General features: G+C 47.2%; 1 protein-coding gene across 2 annotated transcripts in view; it reads left to right on the top strand.

The window, feature by feature from the left end:
• The window catches only part of LOC130131992 (AP-1 complex subunit beta-1), a 112,996-nt gene extending 98,081 nt beyond the window's left edge, over positions 1-14,915 (top strand). For both annotated transcript variants that reach the window (XM_056301714.1, XM_056301713.1), the window contains exon 22: positions 13,021-14,915. In XM_056301714.1, coding sequence (XP_056157689.1) covers positions 13,021-13,095 — 75 coding nt within the window. In that variant the 3' untranslated portion in view covers positions 13,096-14,915. The remainder of the gene's footprint in view (positions 1-13,020) is intronic.
• The last annotated feature ends 4,411 nt before the right edge of the window (positions 14,916-19,326 follow it).

The raw sequence follows: 19,326 nt of genomic DNA, 5'->3' as shown, positions 1-19,326 counted from the left end.
GCGGTGAGCATCATGCCGTACAAAAACAAAACGAGCCGACATAAGCTCCGCAGGCACGAACGACCGCGGAAAACAATGGTGAACGGGGCCTGGAACTCGAGTGCTGTCGAACAAAAAAGGATAAACGGCCGGACAGGGTCGAGGAGTGGAACTCCCAGGCAAAAATTCCCCAGGGACGCGGAGCGGCTGACCGAGCACCAGCTCAGCGGGCGAAGCGTCGAGGTCCTCCTTAGGAGCCGAACGCAACCCGAGCATAACCCAAGGTAAACGATCCACCCAGTTACCATCCAAGAGCACAGCACGCAGCGCTGCCTTGAGCGACCAGTGAAAACGTTCACACAAGCCGTTAGCCTGAGGGTGGTACGCGGTAGTGCGGTGTACCTGCACACCCAAGGATCGCGCAAGTGCCGACCACAGCTCTGACATGAACTGGGAGCCCCTGTCTGAGGTGATATCTGACAGAGCGCCGAAACGGGCGACCCAGGAGGAAAGAAAAGCGCGTACAACATCCGAGGATGTTGTGGAGGACAGAGGGACAGCCTCTGGCCACCTGGTGGTCCGATCCACCATTGTGAGCAGGTGCGTAAAACCCTGTGAAGAAGGTAGAGGGCCCACCAGGTCCACATGCACGTGGTCGAAACGTCTGGCCAGGATCGGAAACGGTTCGAGGGGCGACTTAGTGTGCTGGTGGACCTTAGCGTGCTGGCACGCTACACATGCAGTGGCCCACCCCTTTTACGTCCTTGCGGAGGCCAGGCCAGACGAACTTGGAACCGACCAACTTCACCAACTCCAGGGTGCGAGAGGGAGTGAATCGAATCGAAAACTCGACGGCGCCTGGCCACGGGGCGCCACTATACCCAACGGGGCGGGGGCGGCCGGTGGAGGCATCACAGAGGAGGGCAGGACTGCCTTTCTGCATCACAGCGTCCTCCAGTTTGAGGCCGGTACGCGTTAACCTAAGGGCAAAGACGTCCGGGTCGCTGGGCTGGTCGGCAGCCATAGCGGAGAAATCCACACCGAGGTGCACAGGGCACACAAGCACACGCGACAGACAATCAGCAACAGGGTTGGACTTCCCGGCCGCATGCTGAATGTCCGTTGTGAACTCGGAGATTGCTGCTAGGTGGCGCTGCTGACGAGCAGACCACGGCTCAGTCACCTTTGACACGGCGAAAGTCAGCGGTTTATGATCCACATAAGCCGTGAATGGGCGACCCTCCAGCAGGAAGCGGAAATGCCGGGTTGCAAGGTGCAGTGCCAGCAACTCCCGGTCAAAAACGCTGTACTTGCGCTCGCTATCTCGCAGTTTGCGGCTAAAAAATGCGAGTGACTGCCACGCATTCGCCACACGCTGTTCAACCACAGCCCCCACGGCTATGTCAGATGCATCGGTTGTTAAAGCTATGGACGCCGTGGGTGTGGGATGGGCGAGGAGGGCAGCGTTAGCCAGGGCGCACTTAGCTCCGTCAAAGGCCTGGACCCGTTCGGGAGTCCAGTCGACAGGGTGGTTAGCCTTCTTAAGCCGCAGGGCTTCGTAAAGTGGCTGAAGGAGGTGGGCAGCGCGAGGGAGGAAACGGTTATAGAAATTCACCATGCCCAAGAATTCCTGCAATGCCTTATAGAGACCGTGTGGGGAAATTCCGCCACCACTTGCATCTTAGAAGGCAACGGGACCGTGCCTTGCGGCGAAATGCGGTAACCCAAGAAGTCAATCACCGGCAGTCCAAACTGACACTTGGCCGGGTTGACTGTCAGGCCGTGTTCGTCCAAACGACGGAAAACCTGTTTCAGGTGCGCCAGGTGCTCTTCAGCTGACGGACTGGCCACTAATATGCCGTCGAGATAAACGAACACGAAATCAAGGTCACGCAACAGCAAGTCCATCAGCCTCTGAAAGGTTTGTGCAGCCCCCTTCAAGCCAAAAGGCATGCGCATGAACTCAAAAAGCCCAAATGGGGTGATCACTGCTGTCTTGGGCACGTCCTCTGCGCACACGGGAACCTGATGATAGCCGCGCACCAGGTCCACCTTAGAGAAAATAGTGGTACCCGCCAGGTGTATGGAAAAGTCCTGTATGTGTGGGATGGGATAGCGGTCATTGGCGGTGACATCTTTCAGGTGGCGAAAGTCGCCGCAAGGCCGCCACGACCCATCCGCCTTGGGCACCATGTGAAGCAGCGAGGCCCACGGGCTGTTGGAACGCCTCACTATACCCAGGCGCTCCATGATGGCGAACTCCTCCTTGGCTGTAGCCAATTTTACTGTGTTGAGGCGCGCGCGCGGGCAAAAACTGGCAGTCCCAGAATGGGAATGAAATGTTCTACCCCGTGTTTAGTAACCACGATGGAAAAGGCAGGCGTAGTCACCGATGGAAAATCCGCCAGCAAACACTGAAAAACATCCCCTAATGCTAAAAAGTTAGCATGTGTTAACGGCCCGGCTCCCCCTGTCTTGCACGGAACAGTGGCGAAAGACACAGCATCAATTAAACGGCGGTTTGCAACATCAACCAGCAGACCATTAGCACACAGAAAATCCGCGCCGATAATAGGAACAGTAATGGCGGCCACTACAAAGTCCCACTCAAAATGGCGCCCGTGGAAGCAAGCAGTCACCAACCTTGTGCCAAACGTCGCAATGGACGAATCGTTAGCTGCACTTAACTACTTAACTGTGGGCCGCCGCCTTCGGTCGACCTGTCTGTCTTAGCAGGAGGGCGTAGACTCTTTTGCGAGCCTGAGTCCACCAGAAACCGTCTTCCTGACATCATGTCCTTAATGAAGAGCAGCTCACTACGTCCGCCAGCGCCCACAGCTGCTACTGAGCGCTGGCCCTGGAGTTTCCCGGTGCCTCAAACGTGCACGGAGGGACGCAACGCCTCGCCTTCCACCGCTGGTGGAAGAAACAGAGGCCGCTCCCGCACTGTCTCCGGGCAGTCACTCCAGCCACCAGCGCCGGGTCCGCATCCTCCGACGCCGACTGCAGAGGCTCAGATGCCACACTCCGTACAGAGAACCGTCTGGTAGCCAGCAGGACCCGATCGGCCTCCTCAGCCAAACCTCGGCAGTCACCAGCGGCCAGACACGGGGAGTTAGCCAAAGCCGCGCGCACAGGAGACGTGAGCTGGCACAGGAAAACGTGCGGGAAAAGGAATCCGCCTTCGTCCGAGCCTAGCAGTGACAGCATATTGTCCATGAGATCCACAGCCGTCCCGTCACCCAAACCGGATAGGGAAAGGATTCTATCTGCCCTCTCTGCGGCAGATAGGCTGTACCTCCGGAGCAGAAGATGTTTGAGGGCCACGTATTTATCATGTTGCGGAGGGGCGCGCAACAGCTGCATGGCCCGGCGTGTGGACTGCTGGTCCAGCACAGCGACGACCAAATAATATCTGGAGTCGTCCGCGGAGATTCCACGCAGGTGTAACAGCACCTCGACATGCTGGAACCATGAAGCCGGGTCGCTCTGCCAGAACTCTGTGAGTTTCACAGCCGCGGCGAGAACGGCCGGCTGTGAGAGTTGGGGCGGCGTGGCCGAAGTGGATTCACACTCATCTTCCGCTCCAAACATGTTCAATTCGGGGTCACCAATGTGGCAGGATGAGGAAAAAACACAGGAGACGAAGGCGAGTTTGCTGTTTATTCCTCAGCTCCAAAACCCAACTACAGTAGGAACAACCCTGCACCAGCAAGCCCGGGAACGTAAACCACGCCCCCAGCTCACAGTCCTGCTGGGTGAGAGGCATAGCCCCTAGTGTCTGCCACAATACCAATAAAACCTGAAATATTTAACTTACCCTACAGTGCAAGAGTGCAATTGGTCCACAATGTGTTTCAGAATTAGTTGATGGGGTTTCTCGTTCTTTGATTGCAACCGGTAAGCTTTACACTCAATTACAATCGCACCCGGCAGCCCCAGAGTCCATGCAAGTCAGTTTTACTTTTAATTAATATTCTGAATGTGTCCCTCCTGCATACTGTAACCCCTTCTGCCTTTCACGGGATGATATTAAGGATGAATTACTCCAAAATACATCACTTATTTGCGCTGATTTCTTCCTTCATGTTTTGGTGTTTTCTGGCTACTTCCTGGATGGTTCTGAAAAGCTTGATGGGCATAGCAACAGTAACTAAGGGGGGCGGGACTTTGCGAAAGGTCAATTATATTGCATACTGAAAAGCTCCTTTCACATGCAGCTGTACTCACAGGTATGGTGATCACTATTTTACACGATCTAGGGGGTTGATGAACACCTCATGATATGACTACATGAATTTTGCGAGTTCAGCTATGCTGCAGGGTCTGTCTATGCCCGCTTGAATTTTCCTCTCTAGGATTCTTTTTAACTGGTGTGATTCATGTCTGAGGGCTTCAATGTTGCATTCATAAATACATAGATGCAAAGGAAAATCATTTCTTCATCACAAAATGTAGCATTTGTGGCATTTAAGGCTTGAATTAGATTAGATTAGATTAGATTAGATTAGATTAGATTAGATTAGATTAGATTAGATTGTTTTATTAGCTGCATGACCAAGGCCGGTAGAATTTGTTTTCGGTACACATTAAACTCTGCAGCACAATACATACATGGACAACAGCAGACACGCCACATATCATCACGAACAATACAGTTACACAATAGCAAAAACAAACATATTACGCACAATTAGTAGTCCATGGGCCAGACGATATTTCGGTACACTCAAGGTGGCAAAACTTAATTATAATTTTTGAAAGGATCCATGTCTGTAGATGATATTTTGGTATGATAACCATTCCTGAGTGGCAGCTGTATCACAGTTATCAGCTCATGAAGTTAACCACCCGCTAAACTAAATTGCATTTTAGACGCTGGTGCATATCCTGGTTTAGCCTCATGGTCAGGACATTTTTCAATGTTCTATAATATTGTCTTTGGTATCATTTTAAAGGGGACCTTCTTAGCTTTCATTCAAGCCCTGTTGTGGATATTTCTCACAAATATAGAGGTCACTTGAGCTCTTCAACCCGTCAATAACACACATCTTTCTGCAATGTTCGCCTAAACTATATACTTTCTTTTAGCCCTGTGGCATCTAGGAATATCAGGGACACAAAACACAAAAACTGGAATACTCACAGGACTGTAAAGATTCAGGAAATGTATAATATACCCATACTATTTCATTGTGTGAGGTGATTGTGAACCTTAAATGAGAACTAGACCAAAGCCAGTTAGGTCACAAACTGGTCTCTATACATTTGCTTAAATACACAATCAAAATACATGATAAAAAGGAATACCATAGTGAGGTAATGAACTATTTTAATATTTTAAACAACATTGACATATACATATACTTAGTCAATGATACATGTAATCCCATATCATTTGTGGGTATATGTAATGGTAATGGGTAGGGTAATGGGTATATGTGAATATGGTTACATTATTGTTATCAAGCTCTGGGTAACCAAGTCCAGAATCAACATCCTGTGCATCAATAGACTACTACCACAGTAATACCATCAGAATCATCACACTGTCATTCATCAAACCGCTCGTTTCTCTCATCATCTGACTCCCCAAGTTCAGAGTCCAGTTCTGGACCATCCTGCTGTTTTTGGTTACTGCATGTCTGTAACCTGCACATGTCTGTGCATGGAAGTCCATTTGACAGGCACATGCAGCTTGGCATTTTGCATGAATGCACACACTTGCATGTTAGCATTTCCAAGACTACATCTGGTGCAGGTGGGGAGCGCATCCAGTAAATGGCCAGCTTGCCTTCATCGTCTGTCCATCCATACTCAGTAGGGCTTGGCACCACAGGGTTAGCCTGCAGACAGCACTTCCATATTGCTGCCTGATAGTTGGCTCGTTGAACATGCATAAAGAGACAGTCTCTACATGGTGGCAGCTGGCTGGACTCAACCTCTCCCCTTTTGGTGCAGAAGAGCTGGTAACGCAGTTTGTTCACCTCAGCAGTGCTGCTATAAGCAACATACATCCGACAGGTGAACTGCTCAATTTTCTGGAACAGCTCATCACTCACATTCCATGTCTGTCCCAGTTGACTAAAAGTCTCTTGGCAGGAAGTGTGCTTTCTCACTATCTTCAGGGCATTCAGCTTCCCTCGACCAGCGAATGCACTGACAGTGTCGCAGCCTGTGAAGGCATGTAAGCCAATTAGGCTGTCACAGATGCTGTCTCCAAGTGAACTTGCCAGTTTGGTGATGTCGACAAACCGTGTGCGGTTCTGAGTCCCACACTTCTGGTAGATGGGACAGGTGATGTCCTTCTGGAAGCCAAGACAAAGCACCATGACATCAGCGTCCTCAGCTGTGATGATAACTGACTTTGAGCCCGCATTTGCTGCATGCAATGCATGCAGGAGCAGACGGGTGTCAGCTTCTTCATGTGTGGAGTGCAGTTCTGCTGCTTCCTCACACCCATCTTCTGTCAACTTGTAGCAGGTTTCCTCACAGGTCATGTACAACACCTTGCCATGCAGCATAGCTCTGTATCGTGGGAGTTTCCACTCTTCCACCAGAAACTTGATGAGACTGGTCTTGTTGGAGGAACTGCACAGAAATTTTCTCCACTGCTGGACGTGGTGTCCCCCTGCAAGATTCTTGTACTGGAGAGTGATGTCTCCACCCCGGTTCAGTCGTTCAGCATCTTTGATCGAAGTCTGGTGATAGACATCAAAAACAACATCAATCCTCCCACTCTGTGCTCCCTCATGGAGGACCTGGGTCAAGGCTGACTCTGCCACCTGTGCAAAGGTTTTGTTGTTGCCATTCATTTTTTGGACCAGGCTCATCCCATCAATGATGGAAGTAGATGGGATTGGGATGTCTTCTGCAGGAGATACATTCTTTTCAAGCTCTCTGGCAAGTGCAGCCTTGTTTGTTTTTCGTAAGGACCCATCAGCATTTGCCAGTGCCCATGGTAGTGGGCCCAATGGGTAGGCAAGGACATCCTTCAGATTCACCTTCCTGCTTTCAGCCACCAGGATCATGTGACTGAAAAGGTTTCTATCTGCCTTCAGAACCACATCCTGTGCTTTCTTTCCATAAGCTTGTTTTGTGCTGACATTGGAGAATGTTTTCAGACTTTGCTTGGTCATCTTGTCGTGGAATTTCACAGGTGGTGGGTCTGCATCTAACCTTGTTTGCTGGAATGCTTGGTAGGCCTCTTCTGCTTTCTCAAGAGCTCTCAAGAGATCTATGGTCACATCAGGTGGAGCCATGTTGCCAGTGGAGAGGCTAACCAAATCAATCTCATCAGGGGACATAGGATTGAGCCAGTTATTCTCCATAAGGTCCATGAGAGACTGGACATCTGCTTCATCTCTCTTGATCCTTAGACTCTGTAGATCTGGATGAGACAATTTGCACCTGCCTTGACCTGTCAGGTCTCTCAGCTGTCTGAGGTACATGCTTTTATACTCAGCTGTGAGATAATATTTGGTCACAGCTCCTGGCTTCAAGCTGAATCCCTTTGTCCCTCCAGCTGTTTGGGTGTCTTTGTTCACCGTTTCTTCTATAGCTTGGTCAACAGGGATTCGGCCAAAGGGATTGGTGGAGCCCAGTTGGACTGAGAAGCCTCCTTCCATGAATTCTGTGTACACATCTGGGTGTGTGATGGGCAGCTCAGACATCTGGGCGTAGTAGTAGGGGAGGTAGCGTGCATAATTCATCCTGTCATAAGCAAAGCACCATGGGATCATTGCTCGAATGCTAGCCAAGTGTAGCATCCAGTCTCCCTCTCTGGATGCTCGGATGAGCCCCAACAAGATTTCAACCATGTCCAAATAGGACATCCAGAAGTTCGAGAGGCTGCCGTTTCCACCTCTAAGGAACTCACGGTAGACTTCAAATAGATCCATGATGCGTGTACAAGAGCTGTTCTCGAGGACCTCCTTCAAAGCATGTTGTGAGACTTCTTTCCCAAGGCTGTCAATGGTCTTCAGTGTCTCATTCAGGTGAACCATGTCATTCCTGTGAGTTTCTTCCAACCAGGACAGGAAACCATTCAAGGTCAGTCGCATGAGAGCGTCATACAGGAGCTTGTGTAGTCGCACTGCCCTGTTGTACTTGCGGCCATCCATAACACCAGCAATTGAGCCTTCTGCAATCATGCCAGACTCAATGCAGAGGTCTTTGAGTCCAGCATCTTGGAAACGCTTTCCTATTATTGCCAGCAGTGTGCAGATGGTGTGGAATACCCCAAGCCTAACGATGATATCATGGAACTTGTCATGGTGTTTCCATGTGATCTCGACAGCCTTCGCATACAGGGCTTGGTCAAAGACACAGACAATCTTCCTCAGGCCTAAGCACTGCATGATGCTCAGTGACTGGTTAAGCACCTCGTTGACAGTAGACATTTGTGTCGCTGGAGCCTTGATGGTAGGCAGATAGCCTATATTGTCGGGGATGACCGTCATCTCTCCTCGAGTCAGGATGTTGAAGCCTGTCCAGCTGCTGACTGACTGTTCTTCTTGTTGTGACATGCGTGCTAGGACCCAAAGAAGGTTTTTCTCTCTGGCAAGCTTAGTATTGGCTGCAGTATCGGCATCTGACTTTTTGCTTTGTGGTGGCCCTACCCGTTGTCCAGCATTGTAAGTTGGTAACATTGGTGGGGGTCCATCAATGCTTCTCTTCTTTGTTTTGGGAACAGTGGGCATGGGTTGGACAGGAAGTGGGTTGACTGGCTTTGCTTGCACAGCAATCCCATTGACTCTGTGAGATGTTCCCTCACCACTGACAGTTTCTTCAAGACGGTCGATATTGTCCCAGGCTAAAGTTGTGAATATGCCAGGATGGATGTTAGCTGGAAGGGCAATGCCACTCCCTGATGATGAGAGTTTCTGGAGACACAGGGCAGTGTTGATCTCTTCCATCTGTGAATAGGACACACTGTGACCAAGTCGGTTGAGGATGTTTATCAACTCTACATTTCCTGTCAACGATTTGACACTGAATGGCAGAACAATGTGCTTGGAAGGCTTGGTATTTCCACATGTCACTGCATATACTATGTCATGGCCAAATGACTGCAGAAGGCACTGCACTCTCTGGGATGCATGATCAGGATCATTTGAGCCTGTGAGTAGAGAGTACAGGAAGATAATGAGCGACTCTGGAATGGTAGGACATTCTGCTTCTGGTTTGACTTCAGGCGGCCAGGTTTGAGGAACATCTTGACTTTTAATGTCTGCTCTCAATTTGATGGCTGCTTTGGCTATAACATCTTGTGCACTGACACTTTTCAGGGTCTGCAGCTCCCTTTTGAGAGACTGATTTTCTTTGGCAAGTTCCCTCATGGACAAGTTATCGGGATAGAGGAGGAATTTTCCTTTCTCATCAGGGAATATCTGCAAGGCTCCAGCAAACTCACTCTCCAGGTTTCACCTTATGTGCTTCTTGGTTGATTCCTTGACTTGGGCAATGCCTTGGGAGTTCATTGAAGCTACCAGTCTAGAAGAGAGATCAGTCATTGTCATCACTTGAGGATTGCCAAAAAGCTCCATCCTGATGAAGAGGAACAGCTCATTGTATGCCTTATTCACAGCAGCTTCATACTGGGCTGCAGCATCATCATCTTCATTGCTGGCAACCTCTCCTTTGGAAACCTCTTCTTTGGTGTAAAGTCTATAGCATGACCTGTGGTAGTGCCCTTCAGCTGCTACAAGGTCTCTACTCACAATGGCAAGGATTCTGCTGTCCCTTTTCTTTGTGGCTGCACTCCTGATCTTTGCATCAGCTCGCAGTTCTCGACACTGCACCAGTACTTCTCTCGTATTCTGTCTCTTGGAATATTTGCTGTTTTTCTGACAAAATATGCACTCTGCATCATAAGTCCTAGATGTACTTGGAGCATGTCGAGCTACTCTCTTAGATTGTTTCTCTTCAGCAGAGACACAACTTTTCTTTTCTTTTGCAAGGAGGCCATCAAGAATTTGCTTCATAGTGAAGATACTGCGACACTTTCTGTGGTAGTAGATTGCTGGAATCTGTCCCTCAGGAATGTCTTTTGCCAGTTTCAAAACTGGTGCATGATTTCGTATCTGAGCTGCCCTGAGCAGAGTTCTCCATGAGTCGACACTTTGTAGTGAAACCAGCTTATCTGTATCATCAGAACAGTGGATAATGCACTCCACCAGTGGGCGCTTTGGTATTTGGTAAAAACTTGCTTGTTCACCAGTGGCCATATTCAGTCAGTTCTCACCTGCCACATACAAACAAATACATGTAACTTAGGTGTATGAACACTACTAAAACAAAGTTTACTTTGCTTCACCAGCGTCATATTACCATTATTTATCTTACATAGCCACAAATAGATACATTACCTAGTTGCTATGCAACAGCTGTATTTTGTCCACATGAGGCCGCTAAAATCAACACAAGATGAAAGTTCCTCGTAGCCACTTTAACTAATCATATTAACATATACATTAAAAGAACATGGTAACATTATGGGAAATTAGCTTACAATCTTCTCCAGAGTGAGACAAGAAGATAGATACCAGTTTCCTCTATATGTGTTTAGTAGAAAGCTATCTGGCTGCACGTTAGCCTAGCTTAGCACAATGAATGGAAGTACACAGTACTGGTTATCCTTGGTTGTTGGCCAACTAAGAACTGTCCCAGAGTTTAAGCTAGGCTAATCAGTACCAGGGGTGTTGAAATGCTATATTTGTAAAAATCTGGGCAAATACACAATCGTGAGAGTCACAGAAACAGGTTTCCTGAAAGAAAAATGAAATAGCTGCTCATTTGGAAAGGTTATCATGTATTATTTTACTTCTGTTAGTGTACCAAATAAAATGCCACCAGTGAAGTTGTGTCACCTTGGGTGATATCGATATCTGGTCTGACCCATGGACTAACTGGCTTTGGTCTAGTTAGTTTCTTAGTAATAATGCCCTTCTAATTTAAGGTTCACAATCACCTCACACAATGAAATAGTATGGGTATATTATACATTTCCTGAATCTTTACAGTCCTGTGAGTATTCCAGTTTTTGTGTTTTGTGTCCCTGATATTCCTAGATGCCACAGGGCTAAAAGAAAGTATATAGTTTAGGCGAACATTGCAGAAAGATGTGTGTTATTGATGGGTTGAAGAGCTGAAGTGACCTCTATATTTGTGAGAAATATCCACAACAGGGCTTGAATGAAAGCTAAGAAGGTCCCCTTTAAAATGATACCAAAGACAATATTATAGAACATTGAAAAATGTCCTGACCATGAGGCTAAACCAGGATATGCACCAGCGTCTAAAATGCAATTTACTTTAGGGGGTGGTTAACTTCATGAGCTGATAACTGTGATACAGCTGCCACTCAGGAATTGTTATCATACCAAAATATCATCTACAGACATGGATCCTTTCAAAAATTATAAGTAAGTTTTGCCACCTTGAGTGTACCGAAATAGGAAATTTTGGGCTCTGGCCCATGGACTATAGGTGAATGATAGCATGCATGCCAGTGGTGTGTGAGGAGGGGACCATAGCGAGGAATTCAGAGTCCTGATGGCTAGGGGGAAAAACTGTGAAGCGTTTAGTCTTAGTGGACAGTGAGCTGTAGCGCCTCCCTGAGGGAAGGAGTTGGAAGAGGTGATGAGCAGGATGTGAGGGGTCGGAAATGATCTTCTTTGCTCGCTTTACTGTCCGGTGAGTATGTAGAGATTCAACTGAGAGAAGTGGGTTACCTGATTTGGATGCCTTGTTGACAATCTGCTGCAGTTTTTTTTTCAGTGTTTGACTGTCCGTCCTGCCATACCATACTGTAATACTGTAATAGAAGATGTTATGATGGACTCGATAATGGCTGAGTAAAACAGAACGAGAAGTTGATGTTTGATCTGGTATTTTTTAAGCTGCCTAAGAAAGTAAAGTCGTTGAGCTTTTGCAGTGAGGTGTGCAGTGTTAATTTTCCACATCAGGTTATTGCTGATGTATGTTCCAAGGAATTTAAAAGAGTCTGTGGTGGTGATGGGGTCTGTGCACATTCTCATCCTAGAAAGAGTGGCCACTGGCCTATAGATGGGTGTAGACCGCGGAGTCCTGGCCTGACAAGGTAGCTCTTCTGTGTTTTGCCATCCTCTTCACCACAGTCTGTTTGGTTTCCACGATGTACAATTCATGGTAATCCTTAACAGCGTACACTATATTGCTCTGTTTGTGCTGGGGGACCCGATCCTTGGGGTGGACCAGTTTCTGGCGCCGCATGTTCTGGGTTTTGAAAGCAACCGAGACACGGTGTTTGGAAAATATGTCTCAGCTGTTTCGACACTCCTGCCACATAAGGAATCAACCCTGATTTACACTTAAGACAGCTGTTGTCCTTCTCCTCCCTTCAATCGGCTGGTGAACTGTTTGAGCGTCTTTCTGGTTTTGACAAACGCCCAGTTAGGATACCACACTTAACCAAGGCCTGTTTAATGTGGGATTTCTCCTCTTTCTTTACCAACTAACTGGGCTTTGCATTGGTCACCTGCAGGTACACCCAAAGACATTAAATGAGCCCGCAAATCAGAAACTTTCTATGTTTCAGTGTTATCCACATCACTACATTCAACCATGGTTTTCCATGTTTTTTTTTAATGTCCCCAGGCTATCCCACAATGCACACCACTCTCCACTGATACAACGCCAAAATACCAAATATGGCGGCATCTATAAAATAGTGTACACATTTTTTTAGTTGAGGTTATTTTTGCCAAAAGAGGTCCTACTTGTTACTAAAAATCATGGTTCACGTGCTTTTTTCCAGCCTATGCTTTGTGTAATATGTGAATTTACACTCTTTATCTACAGTTCTGGCATAGCTAAAGATTGGACCGTATTTTAAGAGCCATTATGTATGGCTACAGGTCATTCAAAACAGTTGTCAGATTTGGTCTCTGTATGTATGTTTTTTTAAATTCATTTTAAGAGAAATAAATTGTTTGGGCAGGAGTTTATTTAGCAGCAGAAGTTGATCAAAATCTCCCTGTTCTCTCTCTCCTTCCACAGCTGTCATTAAAATGCCGGGCTCCTGAGGTGTCTCAGTATGTTTACCAGGTGTATGACTCAGTCCTGAAGAACTGAAGTTTGCTCTGTTCCTCTGTGTACCTCTCAACCCATCTTTTTTTTTCATGAAGACAAATGGCAGTACATAGTATTTGCTTCCATGTACAAATAACTGCCAAACAATGGAAACACCACATTCTGCAAGGGATACACATCATTTTGAAAGAAAGCTGGGTGCATTTACCTTAGTTTAACCTCACTCAGTCCGTTCACAGGCAATGCAAATACAAGTAAACACAAGGCCATGCAGTGATCGCCAACATATTGTATATCAAAAGGGTTTTCTACACTGAGAGTTTTCTTGTTGGATGCAAGTGAGTAGATTGAGGTATTCTTGAGTGGTCGCTCAATGACTTAATGGAAGTAGAAAATATGTAAACTATATACTATGAATTCTATTCCCAAATGTGTGAACCCATCCCAGATTTTGGGATGCCACCTAAAAATTCGTCTATCATCAACTGATCACAAAATGATGGAATTTCTCCTTAAATAAAAACATTGCATTCTTCCAGTTGAAGTTCTGCACACTTGATGTAGGTGTCTCCTTTGTTTCGGCATTTACCTGCATTCCATTCTTTAACTTCACCTTCCAGTTTACCTCCTTGTGGAAACTAGATGTATCTCATTCCCCGCTGTTTGTAGATGTCTTAATGTTGTAAGACGTGATTGATGGTGAAACTGAGTGGAAATCTAAATTTCCTCAACTCCATTGCTTTTTGTCTTTTTAGATTTTCAGAGTTGTTTATCGCCTTTTCTTTATTTGTATTTTTGATAACCATTCTGTTTCAGGTACTCCAGACTTGATCTTTACATTACAAGATTATATTCCATTTAGAGGTATCTGCACTTTTTTCTGAAATGGTATTTGCTTGTCAGTTTTAGTATTTACAAAGGCTAACAGTTGGCACCTCTGAGCCAGTAATTCTGGCCCAAGTGGTGGTCAGGAAGTGAGAACAAGACAACTTGACATTGTTAATTCATTAGGCTTTAAAGGATCAGCATTCTGCTATTTGTTTGGGAACCACTTAATTTCACAGCTAGTTGTGTTTGCATGTAAGTGCCATTTTTTAAGACCTCTGCAGCTGATCATTTTATGCCTAATTGTTTTTATAATTGCTCCGTCTACTGCAGCTACATGGGTGTACTAAACTTCATGCAGTGATATTGCCATTCATTTGCATAATCTTATTGTCTTTTATGTAGCTGTACTGTCAGCTTTATTTTTTACTTTCAGTAATGTGCTGTAAATGTATTGAATTGGAATTTATGTAACTGGTTCAAATGCATTCTCTATAGAGTAAAATGGCTTATTAATACTCCATATGCTGCTGTCCCAGTTCAGCCTAACCAGAACCATTTTCACACTGAGAAAACCTCCTCAAATGCCAAGTTTGTGTTTGTTTGCTTTTAAAATGAATTTCCTTTCACTGGCATGGTGTGTAATAAACAAGATAACATAGCGCTTGCTTACCAACAAAGGACCAAGAATTCTTGTGTACACAGTGCATTGTAGTAATACGGTGTGCTTTGCAAAAAGGCCTAGTGAAATTAAGACTATATAAACCTTTACCTGAGATGTACTTCACCTTGTTCAGTCCCGTTAAAAAGCCCAGTTAAGGCTATAAAAAATTTTAATGTGCAAAGTTTTTAGATGATGATGTTGAATTCATAGCATTTCATTTAACCTGCACTTAACCAGAACAAGCTACCATGGCACCTAACAGAATGGAAGGTTCATATAGTATGGTTTCTGTAACCCTCATATACGTCACTCCTTATTGTAAACCTTTGATTGTACACTCTCTTATGTCAATAAAATGTCCATTTCAGTCTGAACTACCGTATGTGTATATCACTGTTTAGCCTTCATGATATAGTTCTTTAAAGCCGCTATGTGTGACATTCTCACTTCCCTGAAGCACCTGAACCTCACCTCACACCTAGGACGTCCCATCAGGATGCCCCTTTAGGGTTTTGGTTGCACATGTTTGTTTAAAGCATGGGGTGCTACTCCACATGCAGTTCTATGGTCCTCTGCTAACTGGAGATTTCAATTCAGGTCATATAAAAACATGGAATCCCAGAAAACTTGCAATACATTTTTTTTGTTTTTAAGTTGGTAATAAACTGGGGAAGTTTCATAGTGATATCTATCAAATAAATTTTTTATCCTATTCACCTAGAATCTTGATCGAATTCAGGCGAAATTTCGCCTAAAACAACATGCATACACATAAATAAGTATATCTCCAAAACTATAAGGGCTACAGGCATAAATCTGGTACCAGATGAAAGGTAAAACTTGTCAGATTTCAAATCTGGTGTCTAAAATAATGTAAATATTACCTAGTTACACTGCTGTGAATAGATACACAAAAGAAAATCATAATTTTGATATCCGCCTATGCAGAATTACATAAAAGAAGGCTGTAAAAGTCTCAGATTTTATCTGGGCAACTAATACATTTTTTTCAGTTCTCCAACATTTTAGGAATATATTAGATTGATTTAGGGGGGCTGAGTAGTCAACAAGTAGTCCACAAGCCCCATAATACCAAACAAGCACCATACACAATTCTCGTATTTCCACTACAGGGGTCCATATATTAAATGCATGATAACCATCACTAAGCTGCCAGTCTGCAATGGTTATCATGCCAAACCATGAACTAGAGATGTGTAGCAACTCAAAAACACAAACTAGAAATTGCCCATCCGATTTATTGTAATCGGTGGTCTTGCTCATGGACTAAACAATGCCCCAGTACAGAACCGCACTCAGACATATTGTTGCGTGCCCCTCCTCTTAACTACACAGCATGCTGGGCGCAGTAGTTCTCATCACAGCGACCTTATCTATTTGCCTACTATTGTATTTTTAAATCACTTCAGGACACAGCGCTGTCTCTCGACACAACCTCTCCGTGGCATTCTTTATTTAGACTGACACAGCATCAAAGGCAGACCCGATCAAACAACCCAGAGCCCGCAGGCATCACCAATCGATCCCAGCACAATAGAACAGCACCAAATCAAATGCAGCACTGTCGATGTGTGCAGACATAACATCCCCCCCCCCCCCCGGCAGGATTTCAAACATGAAAGGTTGACACAAAGTCCTCTAGGTGGCCAGGGCGTAAACGTGTGCGAACAGGTCGCGGGGCGGCCTGAGGCTGGGCAGGCCGAGGTGGGGAGGGAGAAGGCAGGGGAAGCTGAGGCCCAGGAATGTCTGGGGCCCGTGTAGGAGCTGCATGAAGCCCCGGGGCGTCTCGCCATGCTGAGGGAATGGCTAAGGTTGTGTCACCAGCTGTGTGTGGCGGAGCTGACACCTTCCGTAGACGACTGGAGTGCCACCGAGTGCCATCGCTGAGGAGGTAAGTGGCTGGGCCCAGCTGACGGGTGACTTGGAGAGGAGAGGACCAGTATGAAGCCATTTTATTGTCCCTGTGGGGCCTGCGGACCCTGACCCAGTCTGACACATTGATGTCTGGCACCCTGGTTCGTTTTGACTGGTCAAACCGTTGCTTCATCCGCGTCTGCTGACGAGTGACTGAGGCTCTGACCCCAGAGGGAGGTGCCTGAGGTGTGGAGGGGCGGAGCCTGTCAAGGGGCATGCACAGTTCCCGGCCTAGCATGAGAGAGGCTGGGGAGACGCCTGTGGTCGAGTGCTGTGTGACCCGATAGTGCAGCAGAGTGTGACGGATGGCCTGCGTGAAAGAGCACCCTTGGGCCATGTGTGCTCTGAGGCCGTTCTTCAGTGACTGGTGAAAACGTTCAATGCTGCCATTGGCCTGGGGTTGGTAGTACGCAGTGCGTATATGACGGATGCCCTTGCTTTCGAGATAAGCAGTGAACTCAGCAGAGACCAGCTGAGGGCCGTTGTCAGTGGTGATGGTTTTTGGGAGGCCCCAGCGAGAGAAAAGAGAGTCCAGGAAGTCGATGATGATCTGTGAGGTCACAGTGCCGGAAGTGGTGAGTTCAGGCCATTTTGAGTGTAGATCGTAGGCAACCACCATGAAGCGTTGGTGGTGGGGAACTCCATGGATCTCACCACAAATGTCCAACTGCAGGTGTTCCCAGGGCTGAGAGGGCCAGGCGAGAGGTTGCAGGGGTGGGGGAGCCTGGTGGCCAGTCTTGCCACTCACAAGGCAGGCAGAACAGTCCTTCACCAGAGCCTCAATATCTCTGTCTATCCCCGGCCACCACACCAGGTCTCGGCAGCGCTGTTTCAGTTTCACAATGCCCAGGTGGCCTTCATGCGCCGTATTCAAAACACGTGCACGGAGAGCAGCTGGGACCACCGTGCAAAACCCACGTGCCATGCAGGTGTCGTTCCAGCAGGAGAGCTCCTGTCTGACTCGGGCGAACGCAGCCAGCTCCTCTGGGACCTTGTGAGGCCAGCCGTTCTGGATGTAGGTGCGGAGCTGGGAGAGGACAGGGTCCTGTTCGGAGACTGCCCTCAGCTCCTGCAGAGAGACAGTGGCCTGGAAGGGTGTGTGTAGCATTTGGACAATGTCCTTTTCCACACAGTCAGTGTCCGTCTGTGGAGCTGGGTTTGAGACAGAGCAAGAGAGCAGGTCGGCGACAACATTGTCTCTGCCTGGGGTGAACTGCAGGCTGAAGTTGTACTGGCGGAGGCGGTCAGACCAGCGGTGCCGCCTTAGGGGTTTGTGGCCTGTCCCAGATGTGGACAGCAGCGCTGTCAGGGCCTGGTGATCTGTCCTGAGGGTGAAGGAGCGGCCATAGAGGTAGAGGTGCCACCTTTCACAAGCCCAGATACAGGCTAACGCCTCACGCTCACCCACGGAGTACCGCTGCTCGGTCAGGTTGAGGGCACGGGAGGCGAAGGCAATGGGCTTCTCCACACCGTTCTGGGTTTGAGACAGCACAGCCCCTATCGCTGTGGCTGATGCGTCACAGGTCACAAAGGTGGAGCTGGAGATGTCGAAGTGAGCCAACACTGGTGGTGAAGTCAGTTGAGTCTTGAGATCACGCACAGCGTCACTGCATGCCTTTGACCACACCCATGGCTCGTCCTTACGCAGCAGCTGGCGCAGGGGGGCTGTGGTCGCAGAGTACTGGGGAAGAAACCTCAGGTAGTAACTTGTCATACCCAGGAAGGAGGCGACCTGGGCGGCCGAGCTGGGCTCAGGGATGGCCTGAATGGCGTCCACGTTGGATTGTAGTGGAGTTACACTGCTCGCTGACAGCGACTTCTCTCATAACGTCCCCATTACCTTCCACCACATCCCTGCTATCTGTAACAGATATGCCTGTTTTTAACATGTTCAATATCCGACAACATAACCAAAACATCGACACTTCAGTTGCATCGTGGGTAATAGGCAAATGAACTGGGGCAGGAACACTAGTAGAATTCGCCACAGTACTTTTTTCCATTAGAAAAGTGTTTTTGTTCAGCGACCGACACACAGCCGCAAAGCTCTCGCACACTGCTTCTCTTCTCCTTTTTTATTTTTTTTTCTCTCCCCTCGGTGTGTTAGAGAGCCTCACTCTAATTGGCTACAATTCACGGCTCAGGGCGCCTAAGCTTCCGATGGCCTTACGGTCGCTCCATCCCACTTCTGACACCGATGTAGCGAATTCGGGGGGCAGTCCGAGATACCGTCGCCACAGCCGGGACGCGAACCCGTATTTCTTGCACCGCAAGCGACAACGTTAACCAGTCGACTAAAGGGTCCGACCCGTTAGCCAAGGACCAACGTGTCTACTTATCCGTGCACGTTACAATATACATTTTACAGTCTATCTTATTTTGACAAGTTGGGTCAATGTAGAGCGGTCATCTATCTATCTATCTATCTATCTATCTATCTATCTATCTATCTATCTATCTATCTATCTATCTATCTATCTATCTATCTATCTATCTATCTATCTATCTATCTATCTATCTATCTATCTATCTATCTATCTATCTATCTATTTATCTATCCATCCATTCATCCACCCACCCCCGTGTACTCAGGCCGTCTTTCATCTCGGAAAAAAAATGCTCCGAAATGCTGACGGGGAGTCAAAGTTATCTTCTGAGACGAGGAGATATTACGTTTTTTAGGCAATTCTTCCTTCCATTTGACAGTTTACTAGGAGCCCCCTTGTTTGGGTAATGGGTAATTATCGTTTTCCAATTCTAGCTAGCATCCCATTCGGTAGGGGCGCTATTTGTGTTGATGTTGGTGCAAAGACACGCCATCAAACAAGGAAAAAGCAAGGAAGAAAGAA

The sequence above is a fragment of the Lampris incognitus genome, unplaced genomic scaffold (assembly GCF_029633865.1).
Source record: "Lampris incognitus isolate fLamInc1 unplaced genomic scaffold, fLamInc1.hap2 H_4, whole genome shotgun sequence".
Classification (NCBI taxonomy): Eukaryota; Metazoa; Chordata; class Actinopteri; order Lampriformes; family Lampridae; genus Lampris; species Lampris incognitus.
This window is presented reverse-complemented; position numbering and strand designations above follow the sequence as displayed.